This window comes from Accipiter gentilis, chromosome 1 (genome assembly GCF_929443795.1).
Source record: "Accipiter gentilis chromosome 1, bAccGen1.1, whole genome shotgun sequence".
Classification (NCBI taxonomy): domain Eukaryota; kingdom Metazoa; phylum Chordata; class Aves; order Accipitriformes; family Accipitridae; genus Astur; species Astur gentilis.
The window spans coordinates 6,689,537-6,709,210 of record NC_064880.1 but is presented as its reverse complement, the minus strand read 5'-3'; the positions used below and the strand labels follow the sequence as shown (position 1 = coordinate 6,709,210).

The following is a 19,674-nucleotide window of genomic DNA, read 5'->3' as shown; positions in this document are numbered from 1 at the left end:
TCAATCCTTTACTACCAGGAATTTCATTATGTCAGCACAACACCTATTTGCCAGTAATAGATACAACCACACTTAATTTTCCATTTGGAGAACACAAGCTACAGAACATTTGTGTTTGGATGCTAATTTCAGTGTTCAATATTAACTTCTAATTGAAACACCTCTGAAACAGGAATTTAGGATTTAGTATTATCATGCCTAACAGGGGAAATAAAAAAAAAAAAAAAAAAAAAAAAAAGCATGGATGCCAAGAATCCAAGACATTTCTACGCATATGGCAACTATAGAAGCCTCCATTCAGAGGGAATGAAATTCCCTCAGGTGTCTATATTTAGGATCAAAGAACTTTTTAAAATACAGAACTCGGAGTCTCCAAGGGATAAAAACTACAAAACTGTCTGTAGTGAACTTTATTTAACCTAAGGTTTTGTGCCAACTTAAATACACTGCAGCTCTCCACTTGAAAGAAGGCATTACCCACTGCGTGTTCTGAAATGCATGGAAAAGCCATTACAGGGATAATCAACAGAACTATAAAATAGAAAAGCAATAAAATGACAAAACCAGATACAACTCAAATAGCTTACTTTTCAATTCAGTCAAGCAGTGTTACTTTTAAAGTGATGATTATAGTATTAAAGTTCACTTACCATCTACTCACACCTTAAAAGCTAACTCGTCTTAAAATCTAGGATAGATTTTTATTTAAGATGCTTTAAAAGTCACATACTCAAAACAACCAAAATGGATATTTTTCCCAGCCATCAGTTTCTATGCAGAACACAGGCTCATCTAGTATTCAGCTGCACTGATTATCAGCTCCACAGAATAATCTGCAAAGATGAGGACCTCTATGGCACAGCTGAATCAGGTGAAGAGTTATGCAGTGAAAATATACTTTAAAATACTTTCCTTACAGAGAGCACTGTTAGCAAGATGAAAATGATCTAGTGTTTCAGTGAGGTTTTTCTTGAGTAATTGGAATCCCCCCCCCCTTTTTTTTTCCCTTTACCAAAACTTCACATCTCCCAGACACAATCATAAGGCACACACACGATAGTAGAAAGGAGTAAAAGACAAAGTTCTACATTGTACCATGTACATAATGTGTCACAAATTGTACTTGAAATATAGGTTTTTTTATATACATGGACACTCCTGACTTAGTTTTCTAGCAGATTTAGATGCCTAAAAGCAGTGCAACATATAGGGAAGAATTTATCCTGATTATTTGAGCCTTTTTTACTGTGATCTTCTCTGTAGCAGAATTCAGATGCATTCTTTGGAAAGAGGATTAATCAAGGAATTCAGTAACGTACTATTAAGCCTTCCTAAAAGATACAATTCTCTCCTTGTTCTGAAAGGACAAATACATAATCCATATAAAAAGTTTTTAAAAGGGAACTGTGTGAGACTTGCATTGCAGACGTTTCGGATATATCAAGGAGAAAGAAAAAAAAATACCTGGGAAGACAGATAAATAGTACATGGGGTGATTTTCAAAGGTATAAATGGGAAGCAGGCACTCAGCTCCTGTTGAATTTTGAAAGGAGTTCAGCATCCAACTGCCTTTCTGCCTTTGAAAATCTTCCTTCACAAAACCCTTGGTTACAAATGACTCCAAAGTTCAAAGAATGACCTTGCCCTTGTGGGAAACGTAGGAAGGCTCGTGCCTTTTAAAGAAAGATTTATGAGACTGTTGCTGCAGATGTGACTGCAATGAGGAAACAACACTTTATAGAAAGGAAACTCTAAAGAAACATACTCTATTGGGTGGAGTGGATGGGTCACAAGAGACTAGAACCACAAGCAGAAAGTATGGACAAAAATACTTATTTGCACAGATGGATACTGCCTTACAGAAGCTCAGTAAGTCTACAGATTGCTTAGATAAGCTTGTATTTGCAGTGCTGATGAAGACAGGAACATCAACACATGGTATTTTGTCTGAATTTCTTGAAATTGTCCCAAATGGGCTAATGCTGGCCACAAGATAATTATGATATAGAAGGCAGATTTTACCTTTCCTCGTGGTTCAACTATCTGGGTTAGATATGCTCACAAATATGCACTTGGTGATGGACTGGGGATCTCTGTGGCAGTTTAACTAGGTTTGAGAACTTTAGTCCTGAACCATCTGTAATTATGCAAGCTCTACATTTCACCTTTCTCATCTTCTGAATTACCTTTTCCCACTAATGTGGGGATAAAAAGTAGGTTTCCTTGTATACAGATAAGTGGAATAGGCTGTGAAAGGATGAACCATGATAATACACACGGACAAACCTACCAGTTTGGAAAATAAAAATAATAGGAAGTAAAGAATTTTCACAAAAACAAATCTTAACAACACGCCCTTAGGTGTCTCCTTCTTAGGTCGAGAAAGGATTATTCCAATTCTACCCATGATCATAAAGTTCATTCACAGTACGTGTTGACACACTGTACATAATGAGAATATTTCAGGATTTTTTTTATCCAAACAAACATATGTTTGTTCAGTATCAAGCACAGTATGGACCATGATCAAAACCACTGCCTATTTTTGGCTGCTGTGTCAGATCACACCTCTCTCAGGCACTGAAGATAGTTATTTTCAATGATAACACTGATATAATTGAATTCTCTCAATCGTTATCAGAAGAACAAAAGAACATTCACCATGCAGAGACTTTGGAATTAAACTAAAGATAAATGTGTAGCAATCTAGGAATTCCTTAGTTTGGTGCTATGTGGCATTGAAAAAACCCCCCAAACTCAAGCATTAGCATAATAATTGACATTCACATCAGCTTTTCAAAAACAAAAGTTAACAGATCCTGTTATACTAAATAAACCTTTAAATACTCCAAATTTCTCTAGTGTTCTCTCTATATAAATTCTATAAATAACATAATATAACTTTGTTCATTTGCATACAGGAGATGATGCCACACTTGAGTAACATTTTAGTTCTCACTTCGGTTAACTACTGCATTCAATTTGCGAAAAATATGTATATCAATAATAAAGCCTTGAGTGCTTTCATTGACTCCTGCAGGGTTTCTGGCATCCCTGCAGTGTATATATAAAGCATTTAAAAAAAAATATCTACACTACAAACACAATTTTTACAAAACAAACAGGACATATAGCTATTTAGAGATGGTCAATAATTCTATTTGACTTGCTTACTAACTATTTTTTGCTTATTGTTTTAGCAGACTTCAATATCATAATTATTACCTTCGCAGCAGAGTTTGATACTCCATGTGTGACATTTCTTATGAGACCACCAACATTGCCGTATTTTATAAGTCCAGTAACACCTTCTGAAACATCATTCAAAAGACCCATAGGGTTGCCAAGGAAATCCACAGAACCTAGAATCCTTGCTGCTTGACTAAGCAGCTCCTGCAAAATCAACAGGAATAATGAAATATCACTTATGGATCACATTAACGCCAGCAAGGTTGATTAAAAGGGAGAAAAAAAAAAAAAAGTCCCACCCACAGCAAAAGCATATACAAAACCAGGTAGTTTTACTGAAGAAATTAACACAGAAATACCAGTAAGATCAACAATATTTTCATCTTAAAATTCAGTGCATTCTTAGAAGCACGTGATGCTATTTCTCCACACACCAAAGAAGCAATAAGTAAATAGTCAAGAAAGAGTTCCTGCACCCTCAGTAGAGAACTTGAGAAGTTCAGCCTTTGCCACAGTAAAATCTGTATGACACTTACCTCTTGAAAGTGTTTCAGAATGTCATTCATGATAAACTCCTGAGTTTCATATGGATGGACCCTAGTGAAAGGATCCAGATTAATCACAGCATCTTCAAATCGGATTAGAGGAAATCCCAGCGTGCTTTTCAATGCCTAATTAAATAAAAGATATTACTACCTTAATTTTCATCTCTATTTGTCATACACAGCACCCAAATGAATAAATCTTTAAATGGGTAACAAACCAAAATTATCTGAAGCAGCTAGAGTAGTTTGCCACTGCCATGTAGACGCTTTGATACAGAGGGCAATCACTCCATAAACCTTTTACTTGTAAGCAATGATCAATTATTAGAACTGCATTTCTTCAATAACTAGATAGTCATTAAACACCCCCTCAATGCAATCTGTTTCCTACAGTTGATAGGAATATTTCAAAACAAAATGTGTTTAAGATTTCATGCCTAGCACTTCGCTGTAATTGATCTAATGTTCAATTAAACCGAACCCTAAATTAATTTTCTTCATACTTAGTGAGGACAAAACTGGGTATTTTCCACTCTGCTGAAGTTTTATGAAGGGATTAAATGTCAGGATGAGCTGGAACAACATACATAATTTCCTGCAAGCCTGAGGCTCATTTCTTAATGTTATGTGTTGTACTGAAATTCTTTAAACCAGCTTTTTCAATTATTTTCAAGGAAGGAAACTAATACAGTAATTAGCCCATGGGCCATCTATAACCTGTACAATCTATACATTAAAAAAACATATTTAAGGTGGATAAGCTATACATATATATACATAAATATAAATAAAATAATTTTGGAAAAATTTAACAAGAAAACTAATCTTTTATGAAAGAGATCCCTTCTATTTCAGGTCTTGATAAGGGCATCTGCACAGTCACCAATATCAGAAAATGTGAAGAAAGCAAGAAGCCTGATACTCCTGTTATATCATTCTACACTAATCACTAAGCATACTTGGTAGTAAGTAATATGAGTTTTTCTGCCATCTGCAGGCAATTAAGGTAAATTACAGGTCTGATTTAAGTATGCAAGTAAGAAAGGACCTATTTATTTTTTCAGTAAATGGATGACTAACTAGAGTAGTCCTCATTATTCACTTGGGTAGGAAGTAATTTCCTGTTTAACTATCATATATTATAGAAGGCAACTTTGTTAATTCTGGTACCTAATAAAAATAATCTGTCTACACCAAATTACCAGACAGCAATGTCCAAGCCAGAAACATTAAAGGTAGTGAGAACAACTTCTACAAAGGCTCTACTGTGATTTCTCTCTCCCTCCTACCCTGAACTCTCCTGTGCTACAAAACTGAATGGAACTCTTTCTCTGAAAGTTCACATACAGAATACAGTCAGTAACTGTTATCATTGGGGGGGTGGGGTGGGGGGGGAATGTATACACCAAGTTTTCTCTTGGGAACAATGCCAGCAGCTGCCAAGATATATCCATATGCAATCATATACCAAAGGTGGTAGGAAATCCAAACAGAACAGTGCACATTACTAGTTTCTTAAAGGCACTCACCACTAACACTGTTTTCTCTCTGAATTTGAGATAATCAGATGATAAGCATTTTCGTGTTGAAGCTAAAGTGCAAACACATTCAAGACACTGCTGATGATGTTGAACGGTAAGGAATATTACAGCTAGCTATTGAGTTGTCCTCCTTGGTAAAAGCAATACAAGAATGCATGACTGATAATATACTGGTAGGACTCTATGGTATACGCTTATTCCACTAAACTTCTTTCAAAGCTTGAACATCTTAATGTCCATAACATCAAGGGCACAAAAAAGCCTGATCAGTGTCTCAATTTTGTTTTTTGAGCACATAAGTCAAACAGGCAGCAGCTCAGTTCCTCCACAGTAGGGAGGATTTTTTAATCGTTTGGTTGGTTAGTTTTGTTTCAACTTGCCCACATTGGAGGAAATCAGTTGTTTTAGCTCAGACGGAACTGAAATATTGCTAACTGTTACCACCTTATTATACCTAGGAAGGTCCCCACACATAAGTTGGGATCACTAGATGAGATTATCTTCTTGCTATAATTTAGAATCCCTGGTTCACTTTAACAACTGTGCCAAAACATTTACTACCACATGAAATGGACCAGATTTTCCACCTGAGTTCATACTCAATCTGAATTCACTATAGTATTGAACTAAAATGCACAGTGCTCATGCAAACCCTCCGACTCCAGTAAGATAACGTTCTTTGGATGAAAACACTCAGAGTTGTCCTGTATTTCTGCTCCTTAAGTCGAGTAACTTCTTTTCTTAACCCTCACCTCAGCCCTCCCATAGGATGATCACCCCATTTAAGCTCTTGACACTACCATTAACGTAACCAAGAACCTTTGTAAAGTAGTGAGTTACTAGGTGAAGTTGGCTGTGCTTCAACTAAAATTACAAAAATGAAAGAATATTACAGAAGAGACTGGAAATTATACAAATTAAATCACAGAAGTTATTGGAACTTCTATTATTTGTAACTTACATAATGGAAGAGTAAATAGAAATTAACAGTAGTAACTTAAGGCTTCTGTTCTCTTTTCTTCCTCCAATAGAACCTCTTTACTTGGAAGCATACTCTGTGAATGCATTGGCATACCTTGAGATCCAAAGGTAGCTTGTTGGAAGTGAAGACACTCAGCTTTATTTGAGGCACGCTAATTTTCAGATTTTCAAAGTAGTATCGCTTTTGTCCTCCACCTTGTTCAACAACCTTTTCATGGAGGTTTTCATCATACTTTTCAACCTCTGCATCCAGACAAAGCACAGGAATCAGAATAGAGTATATTTAAGTAAATACGGGTTTATGAATGCATACTCTGTAAAGAGTTAATAGTTTCTCAGTACAAATAAAAAGTATGTGCAATGCTAATGTAGCCAGCAAAATTACTCATGCCTTGTGACATGAAGTTGACCTTTGAGGCTCGAGAATTTTTTTTCAGATCTGCCTGCATCTCTAAAACCTGAATGTATTTATAGCTAGATAAAAATAAAAGCTCATCCAAGTGCATAGTTTAAGTTATTTGAGCTTTTAATCTCCCTTCTAATTTATCTTTGTCGGCATATAGAAACAAGGAGATATAAACAACTATGCAATGTTTCCTACTGTGTAGTCATGGTCTCTCTCTACTTTCTTTATAATTCCTGACACGCTCAACTATCAGTATAATGTACAAAGCAAGCAAAGCTGACAATCCTTCCAATTACCCCTACAGAATGGACAAAATGCCTACACGGAAGACATTCAGTACATCAATTTAAGTACAGAGTGAGTCAAATTTGGTTGATGCTAACAGGCTCGTATGTTGTTTGTAAGAGCATCTTGATGGTGTGAGAAGGCAGAGGGAAAGAGGAAAGATGACAAAGTCTTATGAACCCAGGTTGAACAATTAAACATGTTGAGTGTAAATGACAAAATTTTTTGTCTGAATCTTGGGTGACATCATCAGCATCAGTGGATAAACTACAAAGAGCATACAGTTAAATAAGGAAACAAAAAACCAGCAAAAGCATCAGGGTAAACCAAAACAAAGGACAGATTAGTGAACAGTGTAAGATCAGAACTCAAAATCTTTATTTCTTCCCCATCACTACAAACCTAAGTCTAAGTCCTCTGTGAAACCAGTAAACATAATACTCATGTTTTTTCAGAGACAATTCACAAGATACTGTGGATTACCAAGACACAGAACTCTTGAGCATCATTTGTAGGTTTGCCCTCATTTGTAATTATGCCAAAAATAGTTTTTTTCCTGCAAGTTATTTTATCATATAACCCTACACACTCTACTGCATAATAAAAATGACTTTTTCAATTGCCACTCCAAAACAGACATTTCAGAAAGTTTCTGAAGTACAGATAAACCCTACAATAGAAGGATTAGAACAACATCTATGAGATTAGAAGATTCAATAGCTCTGTCTTGCCTCACTGAATAAAGAAAACTTACATTACGATTAAAGCCAGGGGTATGGATGTCACAACTAAAAGGTCAGACAGCCAAAGTTTTCCTTCAGTTAAGCAAGAGGAACTGCCCAAGGAACAAATGAACAGACATCCCATTTCTGCCTTGGCTTTCAATAAACAAACAGTACTAAACAAAGTGGTTTGCTAAATTAAAAACACAATTTCTTTTATCCCAATTTAGATCAATCCAGATACAGGAACTTAAGATGATTACTAAACTCCTTCCCATAGAGGCTCAGCTCAGCCACCGTGTTCTGGACAACAGCATGTTACATGGGTCATTACCTGAATACTGTAACAAGCACAATATACATGAACAGCTTTATAAGGGCCATTGAGACATCAACTTTCCAGCTTTCTGTTCAACAGTAGAAGCTTCCAAGCAGCTAAGTTTGCTAGGCATTTGAACTTACTTCATATGCAACAATCATAATACCTCTGTACACTGTAAAACTGATCTTTGTAATTTTATACTATACCTGATTCAGACTGATCATAGCCAAAGAAACTCAATAGCTTCAGAAGTAGTTTCTCCTCAATTTGAACCGTGAACTTTCGAGCAGTGATCATCAGATGCTACAAAGATAAACAAGTCTCAGTTTACAGTATTAACACGTAAAATATAATCCATGTAAGCCATTAAATAGGACAATGTGTTCTAATTCAACAGAATATTTTCACTGGAATGGATCTGTAGTAAGATTCCCATCTTCAAAATGTCTTCAGTAGTTTTCTTCACTTAAAATTATCTACAACTAGTGATGACTGTTTCAATTTTTTTGGAAGGTGTTTTGCTTCATTACCTAATACTAACACTTCAGAATCTGATGCTTAGCTGTTTTCCAACACCAAAATTGGCTGTTTTGAAAAACAGCATCAGAAGGGTGAAGATTCCAAGTGAGCAAAAATGTCTTGATAACCAACTCAGTTTTGCCCTCACAATACATACCACAGTTGGTGGATAAATTTCCAAACAACATTTCCAAACAGCTGCAGTACACAGAACAGGGTATGTCCTGCAACGTAACAGCTTATCAGAGAGAAGTAATAACCTTGTACACAACTCATGAAAAGCATAGCATAGATATGCTGGTTCACCATGCTACAATGGTACCCATCAATTCTGAGGGGAGAATAACTGGATTGAGAAGCAAGGCCACAGACACAAACAAACACGGGTCTGGCCTAATTTGCTATATTTTTTAACATATTTATTATCCTGTTCATCACTGTACTGTAGCTTTAAACACTATGAACATGAGAAGGTGGATAGAGCATCCTTTAAGCCTCAGTATTAATTCAACAGAGTATTTCACTCGTTAGTGAAATTCAGATTACTAGTAAAAATTAGGAACAGGAAAGGTCATTTGAACAGATTTATACATGCATGGCACAATCAAAAGATTGTGTTTTACCTTGTATATATCAGTCAGTGCATTTTTACTGGGAAATTTCATTGCATTTACTTGCACAGCAGGACCAGTCTCCACAGGTTCGTTTTCACTCATCTTAGGCGTTAGAAAGAGCATAAAAGGCTGTGTGGTGCCAATAAGCTGGTTGTCCACCTACAGAGTGGACAAGACAGACAACAAAATCTCAATATGTGACAATAAACAGCAAAATTGATCCTCTTTAACTGAGGACTTAAAAGGTTTCAGAAATACATGGTCCTTGAGCCAGGGAGATACTGAATATACTTGTTTATTGATCACCACTGAGATCATACCAAAAAAATACAAGTGTCCTCCATTTAAAAAAGCGGTTATAGCTACCAACAAAAAACCTAGAACAATACTGCTATGTTCTCTATGGGTTTTTTTCTTTTTTCAAAAAACATAGCCAAAAATACTAAACAACAGCAGAGTTAATCTACTGCATTTAAGTTTGACTGATGCCTCTAAGTATCCATTTGTCTCATGTAATCTGCATCAGTACCCACAATTCCCCTTCCAAGGAAATCTTACATATTGGGATCAGAATTCTAATAATTTAGAGGAACTTAGTAGTAGAATAAAAAACTGAAGATTCTAAAAACTGTTAACTTCTGAATTTCAAAGACTGAACTGGAAACAAAGGTTAAGGCAAAACTCTGCAAAGTCAAAAACATATACTGCGGTACTACCAGCATTAGGACTCATGCTTTCAATGGCTGCTTTTTCATTATGTAATGACAAAGAACCAAGAACTAGGAAGGGAGAAAAATCTTAATCTGACCTGTTCACAAAATAAAAAAAAATTCTAACTCGCCTAATAGAAATCAACGGCATAAATATATCATTTTATCAACTATTACTAAGCAGAGAACAATGTAAAGGAAACATCGATGCTAATCAAAACTTCTAGGATATTTAGGAATTGAAATCTCAGTAACAGCTCTAAACATTTTTCAAACCTATTATGACAACAAAAACCGCAAGAGACCCATGAACAAATTTTTTTCAAAATGGCAAATACCTGTATGTCTTGCACACTGAGCTCTAGCACCTGACTTGTCGACAGTTGTGTGTAGTGGATATTAATTCTTGTGAGGCTTGCAAATATTAGCTCTTCAGGAACTTTGTTGACCAAAGACAATCCTATTCCACCTTCCAGTTTCACAAGCACCTGAGAAAAAAAAAATAATTGAAGGAGGAAAAAACCCCCACTACTAACAAACCAACACTGAAAAAACCCGTGATACTGAATATATACTTCTGCAAAGAAGTTGGTTTTTTTAGACTCATCTCCAGAGAGGCTGAACAGCTCATTAACAATTAGTCTTCGAATAAAGAGGTGTTAAGACGTATAAACCCAACTGCTAAGAATGAGGAGATTTAGCAGGAACATGTACAAGTTCATAACAAGAGGTCATCATAACGAAAAGTTAACAACCAACTTCCCCCGCCCCCCTCCCAAAATCTAGAAAGGAAAATGATAAATAAGATACCGATACTAGTTACAATATCTTACTTCTAATTCCTGCTCTGTATCTGGATTTTTTAACTTGCGTAGATCTTGTTCTGTAACTGGAAGTTCATCTCCTTCACTGGATAAACGATCATTTCTACGTTGGTTAAAATCCGTTATCTGATAAACAAATACATTACTACAATGATCACTTTCCTATTTATAAATAACAGCTATAATGTCCTACCTTATAAAATTATCTTTTTAAAAAAATAAATACAATGAAAACTTTTGTTGTAATTATTTCTGTTTTATGATATTCCCTTCCCCTTGCATATCATTATAAAGGTAACTTTTTCTAAGAATTTAGAGATGCAATACAGAAAAAGGTGTTTCAAGTACAAGCAAATAATGAAACTAGATTCTAGTTAATGAAGGACTTTCACCTGCAGAACTCTAGTTGGCCCATCTGGGATGACTCTAACAGCTAGTACTCCTGACCCAGGCCTCATCTTTTGGTTTATGAACTGCTGCTCAGGTGGAACTGGCCCCAAAAGTTCAAGTGAAGTATCAGGACCAAGAACAACTTCGGCTCCATCATGAAGACCTAGTATTCCTCCCTTTGCCTGGAGAAAGAAAGAAGAGTAAGGCAAAAAAAAATTGATAGGTAAAGGCTTCAGATAACTGTTTACATGCATTAATTTAAAAGTGTATTTTACTTTCCTCTCCTTACTCTTCAGAACTAAAAGAAAAGTACTCCAGCAGCATTTTTACTTGGTATTACTAAAGCTTCTGGTAACTCATGTTTAACCAGCTCAGCAGCTAGAATAAACAGCCAGGATTAATTCTTTAAGTATTCCCACTGGATGTTCAGAAACTGAAGCTATCATTATCATGATCAAACATGGGAAGTCCTTCCTGAAAATATTTTCAAAATGATAGAAAGCTTTCTAAAAGATCAACTCTGGATCTGCAGATGAGAATGTGAATCCTTACTGAGTCAACATCTTCAAACAGCAATGCAGGGCTTTTTTGGCTGCTTCAAAGTGACAAGTAGTAATTTACTAAGATACAGTAATCTGATCACAAAATGATCAATGCAACATCATGGGACTAAGTCAAATATTCTTCTCTAGATCTGTTTTTTGGTATTAGAATTGAAACATAGCGCCAAAGGTGGCACAGGAACACTACATTGCTGCTATCCTTACTGTATCTATTCTGGAGGCTGGAATCTTCTCTACTACATTCCTTTAAAATTAATCAGACCAGAACTACAAATACAGTCTTAAAAGGTTATTGTGAAGCCTTAGGAGTATTTTCCATACTTTTTCTTCTTTGCTTATATCAGAACCAGCATCTGAAACTTCAAAATCGGTTTTGGCAGGGTATTTCTAGTTTCACAGATGACATACATACTGTCCTGCTATTATAGAGTGAGCAAAATGACCGAGACACTGGTTTTCTGTTATTACTGTCCTGGTTTAAAATGAAGAAATAACCAAAGCACACTTTTTTTTTTTTTTTTTGGGGGGTGGGGGTGGGGTGGGGTGGGGAACCCACGAAAACCCCACCAAATTACAAGGAATTTAGAAACAAGAAAAGAAGAAAGGGGGCAGAAGGGGGCGATATCCCCCACAGAACATGATAGTATCCTATCTGCAGGATTTACAAAGTGATGTTATCAGTTTGTACCTTACAGATCCATTCCAGATTTACTGTGCACATAAAAGACTCCCTTTCATCACAGAGCTAACATATTCCCTATGATGGTACTTTTTCCACTGAATTGAGGTTGATTTCCATTGACATAGCTAGCACAATTTATTTTTCAAAATAAAACGTTAAAAATAACATCATTATTTATTACAAACATACGTGCTATTTCAACAATATGCAGGGTAACATTGAAATTTGTTTGTAAGCAATGGATAAATATGGTTGAAACACTTAAAAATAAACAAAAAAGAGCATCAAAATTCTTTTGATGTTTAGTTCTAGAATTTGTAAAAGCAATCCAGGTTTCTGTGCCTACAAATTCTACCATCAGCAGGCAGAATTATCAAATAGTTTGCAAGTGTTAGCTGTCTGCAAGTCAGAGCTTCCTGGAACACAAAGAAAGAGCAAACAGTTCAAACTGCTTTTAAAATTCTTATTACTAAAATGTTAGCAACATGATTCTGAGAAGTGCTTGGTTATACACAAATCTTGACTTTCATAAGTGACATTAATTGACACAACCTGCAGCATTTTCACATTTGGCATGTGTGAGAATATCAAGGCTCTATTTATCACTACACTGTTCATTTTCAATGATGATGTGTTATTAATTTTCTAATTATTTACTTTCAAATTAATAGTGCAAGATGTCTAATTATTTGAAATTGATAAGAACATTCAAACATGAATTTAAGCCACACAAGCTGTTTGTGCAAGTCTGGTTTCTTCTGTATTCTGAACTTTGGCCTCAAAGCTTTTTTGTTCACTTCAATACTAAGCCTAAATGACTTTGTCATCTGTATCAGCAACAGTCAAAACAAGTTCAACATATAATCAGTACTGACCTGGACAACAAGTCCGTGAATACCACAGGTCAGCTTTCCGTCACGAAAACTCCATGTCTGCGTAGTACTGCGCCGTCGATCAGGCTTTCTCAACATCAGGGGCTCATACCTGCAGCAAAAGCATGCCACCCAGTACTTAGAGGATTAGAACTTGTCAGTTTTACTCTGGAGATGTATTAATGGCGAACACGTACTCTAATTTTGCTCAAGCTCATTCTCCTAATCTTACTTCTGAAATGCTCTTTTAACAATCTGCTGCTGAAAATAGATTAGCCATGCTTTTAAAAATATTTCCAAGTCACAAAAGTGATCATGAGGTCTGTTCATGAAGACAGATAAAATCTAGCTCTTCCACATGCCTTCAGAATAATTTATTTTCTTATTCAGAGAATATCATGTTAAGTATGCTTTCAAAGACATGGTTATAATCAGTTTGCTGAGAAATTGTATTTGCAATACCTGTTATCTGTGACAGCTGCCAGGCCTGCAATATCTAAAATCATGCAAGAGTCCACAGACCGAGGAGAAGGTTTATGGGGGTTATGAGGAACTGAAGAACCTTCATGACAAAGCATTCCTGCGCCCGTCATTCTCCAAAGCTGGGATCGTTTTCCTGGCTCCTGTTGCATAAAACCTCAACATTTAAATGAACACAACAGTACAGAGCAAGTATTTCTGTTCCATTTTGCTATCAGATGCTTTGAATTATAATTCTTGGAATGACTTGTATTGATTTAACTTCAGAGCCCTGAATTGGAATTAGGAACTAGTTTGTATAAAAAAATTCTAATTCAACTCTGTATTCAATGAATATGCATCCTACATTAGCACTGTTAGATGAGAGAGGTATTTACAAGCTATTTTTCATCTCAGCAATATTTAAGTACAGTTTCTATTTCTTAAAGAGCTGCAGAAATAGAAGACTTAGCTTACAACGCAATCAAAAAGGAAGCAGGCCCTACCTTGTAACTTCATTAGAATGTCCAATATATAATTACCACACTTGGTTGTCTTAGAGGCATTTTCAATGTTCGTTACTACTACTTTTACTCCAATTCCCTTTTCTGTCACCCTTACCCCCATAAAAGTCTTAAACGGAAGCACCACCATAATTCAAGCAACCTGAATTGCAATAACCTGTCGCTTTCAATGGAGTCTGTCTCCACTCTTTAAAGGTTACCATTAAAATGTTTTTATTTTTTCCTTCTCCCAGCATATGATTTTACGTCAGCACACAGCAACAGCATTTTAATAAAATCAAATGTGTCTTGGTACCTTCTTTTTCAGGACAACTCGTTGAGTTTTTGGAGAAACATCAAGGACAAGCTCTGCATATGCAGCATCCTTATTTGAAGCAACAGGTCTTACACTTGGCTCCTGTAAACTAGAACACCGAGAAAACATCATCATGTTTATTCAGAGTAGCTGCTTCTTCTGCAGAATAAATTAGATCCGTACCAAAATCCAATCAGGGAAGCTTATACTTCCAATTTAGCCAGTCGAACAATAATTTATGTTGGGTTTTTTCTCCTCTTGTTATTTTTGGAGTTACCAGTGTAAGCTGTCAATTTGAGTACACTCTTAAAAGGGACTTTGATTTCTCACTGTGACTAGGAACTTCACAGGCAAAGCAGAAGAATTCCCAAGAAAATTTTCTAATGAGGAAAGCAACAAAGCATTATCAATCTCCCATAGCTGTTTTCAATAGCATATAAACTAGTACAAGTTTAAAGTTCATAGGCATGTCATAAATAGGTATGTCCTGTAATCAAGTGTTCTTTATACACCAAATGAAATTAATCCCCCAGACATGACCCTAAACATCCCTGCTCTTCTATGATCAGACAGTGGGGTCACAGCAGATGGCACATGCGAAATCTTTCTCACTATGTGATAAAATAAACAATGGCAAGCTGCATCTATAAAGGTAAGTTACCATGACCAAATGAGGCAAGATACACAGCTTACCGACTGCCAGACTCAACTTCTGAATTTTGGTATTTCTTCTGCTAGCTACAAGGTTGACAAAAGTTTAGCTGCATTTGAAAAACTTTCAAATGGCAACTATTGAGAGAATATTAATGTAAAGCCTAAAGAACACCATGAATATATAAAGTATTTTCATCTAATATATAAAGAATTACCCTGAGAAAGTGTATGTAGCAGCAATATAAATGAAATTTTCATAGTAAAGCTGCTTGCTATCTTGGAAGTCATTCATGCTACAGACGATTTCTGAGGAGCCTGCTCCTTTAACTGTCAGCATTATAAAAGGTGGTAGAATAGGTTCATCCCATGCGTAATCCAGGGAGGTCATAGGCTTCACTTCAGTGTACAGCCTTGGCTCAACAACACCATGCTGATTAAAAACAATTGGGACCTGTAACAGTTACAAAAGAGGATTTGGTTTCACAGATAAATTGTTGATCAGACAGATTTTTTTGCTATCATTTGTTAATTTTTCAGGAGTTGATCACTGAAACATGTTCAGCTCACTTCCTTCCCTCCCCCCCGAATGGTTTCATATGCATTTTCTTCCATTCGGGTCTCAATTAAAGACAGTTTCAAAAGGATGAGAAATGTCATCTTTACTTTTATCTGTCATCTGTGGTTCAAAATGTTTTTAGTCCCACAGCAGTATCTCAAACCCTCCTAATCAAAGTTTGGAGACTTGCCTAGTTTTATTTAACAGTTCAGTACCAAAATCCAGAACGAGAACCAGCAAGTATCAAGAGCTCTGTCTGCTGGTCTGATCACAAGTCAGTAAGTTACTGTAAAATATGCAAAGTAAATTCTCTGATTTTTATAATCACTGACATGGAAGCCCAAAGACAGAGAGAAAGGAAGTGGCAGAAGTAGCCCAAATTCTTTTTACAGGTTATTCAAGTGCTGAAAATAACAAAGAACAGATTACAAACTATCACCCTAATATGATTTTCTCATCAGTAATAATGCTCTTCCTTTCAATTCACTTACAAAAGCCACAATGTTAGCACCATCATTTGAACAAGATGAAGTAGTTGAGTACTACCAAGTTTTACTATAGAAATACCTCTTGCTACACATACTTTCATTTTATTCCATTACACAAGCTAGTCAGCTCCTGCTTCTAACAAATATAAAAGAACTCATGCTTTTCTTTTTTTAACAAAAAATAAAAGAAAAAAATATGATTTTTTGCTCTTTTACCTTGGAAAAATTGTCTATGCGGAAAGGTGGTGGTAACTGATCTGTGTCACTGAATGCAATGCGGTACGTGGCTCCTTGAAGAGTAATTTCTACTCTTAAGAAGTAACATTTTCCCAGGGTGTCCCTGAACAAGAACAAACAAATGCAAGAGAGGCAGGCTTCTGATCTGTGTCACCTGGAGTAGTAAGTGTTAAACAGCTGCTTCTATCAAAAATGGAAGCATGCTACAGAAGATTTAGATATAATAGCTACCTCATATTAATATGGAATGAGTTATTTTTGTTGACCTCAAAGCCCCCAGACCAAATGCAGTTTGGGACATCCATTAGTCTCACACACAACAGTTGATCATAATCGTTACGTGGCCAGTGGAACACGACGCTGGAACCAGGAAGTGTGGAGATATAGCCATCAGGATTGGATGTTCCCTAGTAACAGAAATTGGTAAATACATATCCTATAGGTATTAAAAAATGCAGTATTAATCTATATACCTCTCATACGAACACAGCAATTATTCTGTTAGGTGGATGCTGGTATTAGAATAATGAGAAAGATCCTCATAACCAGCCAACAATACCTTCAAGTATAATGTCTGTGTTCTTTTTGGTTGGAAGATGCTGTGACTAACTACAGGTATTGTAATAACAAGTAAAAAAAAGGAAGCATCTTACCCGACCTCTGGCAAATTCCCGCTGAACAAAGGCAAGCTTGTAGGTTGATTTATTATCTAATAGGTAACGGGGTGCAAATGTTACCATGCACGTATCAATATAACGGCCTCTGCCTTTTTTAACATCAATACCTAATAATAAAAACAAGTTAAAAATAAAGCTATTATTTACAATAGAAAACAGAAGACATCTGCCACAATATATTTCACATAACATAAGTTCTTTTTCTTGGGTTCCTGAGATGTACTGTTTCTGCCATACCACAGCCATACTTTGAAATGTTATTTTAAACTGTAAACGTAATTTTATGCCATCTGTCACCCTCTGTTTCTCAAGTACTATTTAGAGATCACAAGCACTGAAGATAAAAAAAAATATTTCCAATCACAAGTAAATCCATGCAAATAATTATTCCACTTTTAAACATATGAAAAATTCCTCAAAAATGACTGTGGAGTAACTTCCAAACTCTGAAAATCTATCCTTTCGTTTAATTAAAAACTAAAAGCTTCCAAGGAAATTGTACTTTATGTACACTAGGAGTGCAAGAAGACAGAAGCTGCACTCCTCCACACCAACCCACAGAGGCACCACAAAGCAAAAACTACAGAAGCAGCACACAGCTTAACAGTTACAGTAAATAGACACTCAAAATAATCACACACAGTAATGCAGTGGGATTTCAAATGTACTTAGAAGTAACATACAAAGGGAATAAAGACACAGAAAGAACAGTTTGTAAATGCAGTTATTAAATGCTCAATGATGAAATATGAAAAATAGAAATAACTGAAAACTGTTTTTTAAGCTAATGAAATTCAAATTAAAGATGTAAAAATACTTAGAATAGTACTTTTTGTTTAATAATTTTCTCCGAACCCTCAAAAACCTTTAACAACATGTTTCCCTGCTGTAATTTTTCTGTTTCTCCTGTCACTGACATCATGTCTTACGAAGTTCTACAGTATTTCTCAAATGTTCCTATCAACACATACCAATGTTATAAATGAGGCCTGGCCGGTTTCCATGTTGGATCACTTTAAGGGCTCTGACACCACTACCACCATCCAGGGAGAAACCCTGGCACCAGCCAGGCATACCTTCAGGATGGATTCCTTTTCCAACCCGCATTGTACAACTAAGGGTAAGAAAAGAACACAAAGATTTACTGATTTAAATACAGGATCAGGTATCAACACAATGCTGATGATCAAACACATACCCAGGTACAAAAAGAACACCTGTGTTTTAACATAAAAGCATTGGAAGCCATGATACATTTTCTGAGTAATTCATTCTGCTTTTCTGCCATAAGCATTTTTAACATATTGGTCAAGATTCAGCGACCATTTCTTGTAAAAGGCTTGGTAATTTTCAGACTGATTAACCACAACATTTGTCTGTCTTTTTTCTTCGAAAAAGAAAACAAAAAAAGTAATATGGAATAAATTTTTGTGATAAATTTAACTGTTGACCTTTTGAGCAAAAATCCCAGAACATTTCAGATAAATTTACTTCAAATTGTGTTCTTATTTCTTATTTTCATGGAAAAAGCAAGTTCTCTCCGTGATGCCAAAGTAGCTGAAAGTTTCACATCAGAAACCCAACAGCTCTACTGCATTCCTACTTCCCACTAAGTGACTGCTACTAATTCTCTATTAACATTCAAAGTTTAGGATTAGGGGTTTGGAGTGTTTTTAGTGGTAACAAAGTAATTTACACAACTTGGTAAGTCTCATCAAAAAAGTTCTTGATTTTCTTACAAAAGAAGCATGAGTTCAAAACACATAAAACCAATGCAGCGTGCAGACGCAACAGAATCAGCCAACCAAGGAGTTTTCAGTAGGAAATTTCTAAAGATCCAATATGCTTATTTCAGTATTTAGAAACTTTAAAACATAGTATATCATCTTAATAGGGACTGACTTTTCCTACATGATATTCATACTAATACAACAGCGCCCAATCCTCTGTGAATTACTTTCATACTTTGTAAGGTTCCTCCTGTCTCCTCTTCTTGTGGTGTTACTTACAAGTTTGGCTGTTCTTTATCAGCATAACAGAATAGAAGTGGGCTGAGGCTTCTAGCAAGCTCGTGCTCTTCAAACTGACCTGCAGCATCTGTTTTGGCATTATCTTGTCTGAAGATAAGTGGTAATCCTTTAAGTAAATACAAAAAATGGAGTGTCAAACTACACTTCACCTTTGCACAAATTAAAAAGAGAATGGTAAAAACTACTTCAAATTAAGGAACAACCTAAAATATTTCAGTTGTAATATCAGCCATTAGTAGTCTGCATGCATTTTCCCTCTCATTCTCTAACCTGTTTAACAGCTAGACCTATTAACAGCTACGAGCCACGGAATCTGGTCCATGCAGAAAAGTAGTTCTTGTGGCTCTGAAAGTGCCAATGGATATTAACATAGAATAACTGCAATTTAGACCTGTTGCTGTCTCAAGGCATTTCAGTTTTTGAAAACCACAATTTTAACAGTTATCTGATCTATGATTTATTTAGACGTACAATAGCTCATGTCTGAAAATCTGCAATATAGCAACTAAAATGTCTAAGTTACCTACTGTAACATTCATCAAACAATAGCTGCTGGCACTGTAAAAAAAAAATTAATAACGAAATTTCT

General features: G+C 35.8%; 1 protein-coding gene across 8 annotated transcripts in view; it reads right to left on the bottom strand.

The window, feature by feature from the left end:
* Window positions 1-19,674, bottom strand: part of VPS13D (vacuolar protein sorting 13 homolog D) — a 109,496-nt gene that overhangs the window by 38,462 nt on the left and 51,360 nt on the right. For 7 of the 8 annotated variants that reach the window (XR_007507343.1, XM_049811046.1, XM_049811075.1 and 4 more), the window contains 17 exons: window positions 19,065-19,191; window positions 18,027-18,169; window positions 17,032-17,162; window positions 16,610-16,785; window positions 16,358-16,481; window positions 15,313-15,548; window positions 14,444-14,552; window positions 13,628-13,788; window positions 13,169-13,277; window positions 11,051-11,230; window positions 10,668-10,784; window positions 10,173-10,322; window positions 9,134-9,283; window positions 8,198-8,294; window positions 6,351-6,499; window positions 3,726-3,860; window positions 3,226-3,393 (listed from right to left, as the gene is read on the bottom strand). Coding sequence is in view for 7 of the 8 variants with exons in the window: in XM_049811046.1 (XP_049667003.1) it covers window positions 3,226-3,393; window positions 3,726-3,860; window positions 6,351-6,499; window positions 8,198-8,294; window positions 9,134-9,283; window positions 10,173-10,322; window positions 10,668-10,784; window positions 11,051-11,230; window positions 13,169-13,277; window positions 13,628-13,788; window positions 14,444-14,552; window positions 15,313-15,548; window positions 16,358-16,481; window positions 16,610-16,785; window positions 17,032-17,162; window positions 18,027-18,169; window positions 19,065-19,191 (2,462 nt within the window). In the remaining variant the exon portion in view is untranslated. Of the gene's footprint in view, window positions 1-3,225; window positions 3,394-3,725; window positions 3,861-6,350; window positions 6,500-8,197; window positions 8,295-9,133; window positions 9,284-10,172; window positions 10,323-10,667; window positions 10,785-11,050; window positions 11,231-13,168; window positions 13,278-13,627; window positions 13,803-14,443; window positions 14,553-15,312; window positions 15,549-16,357; window positions 16,482-16,609; window positions 16,786-17,031; window positions 17,163-18,026; window positions 18,170-19,064; window positions 19,192-19,674 lie in introns of those variants that run through there. The other variant, XM_049811100.1, reaches the window with a different exon arrangement.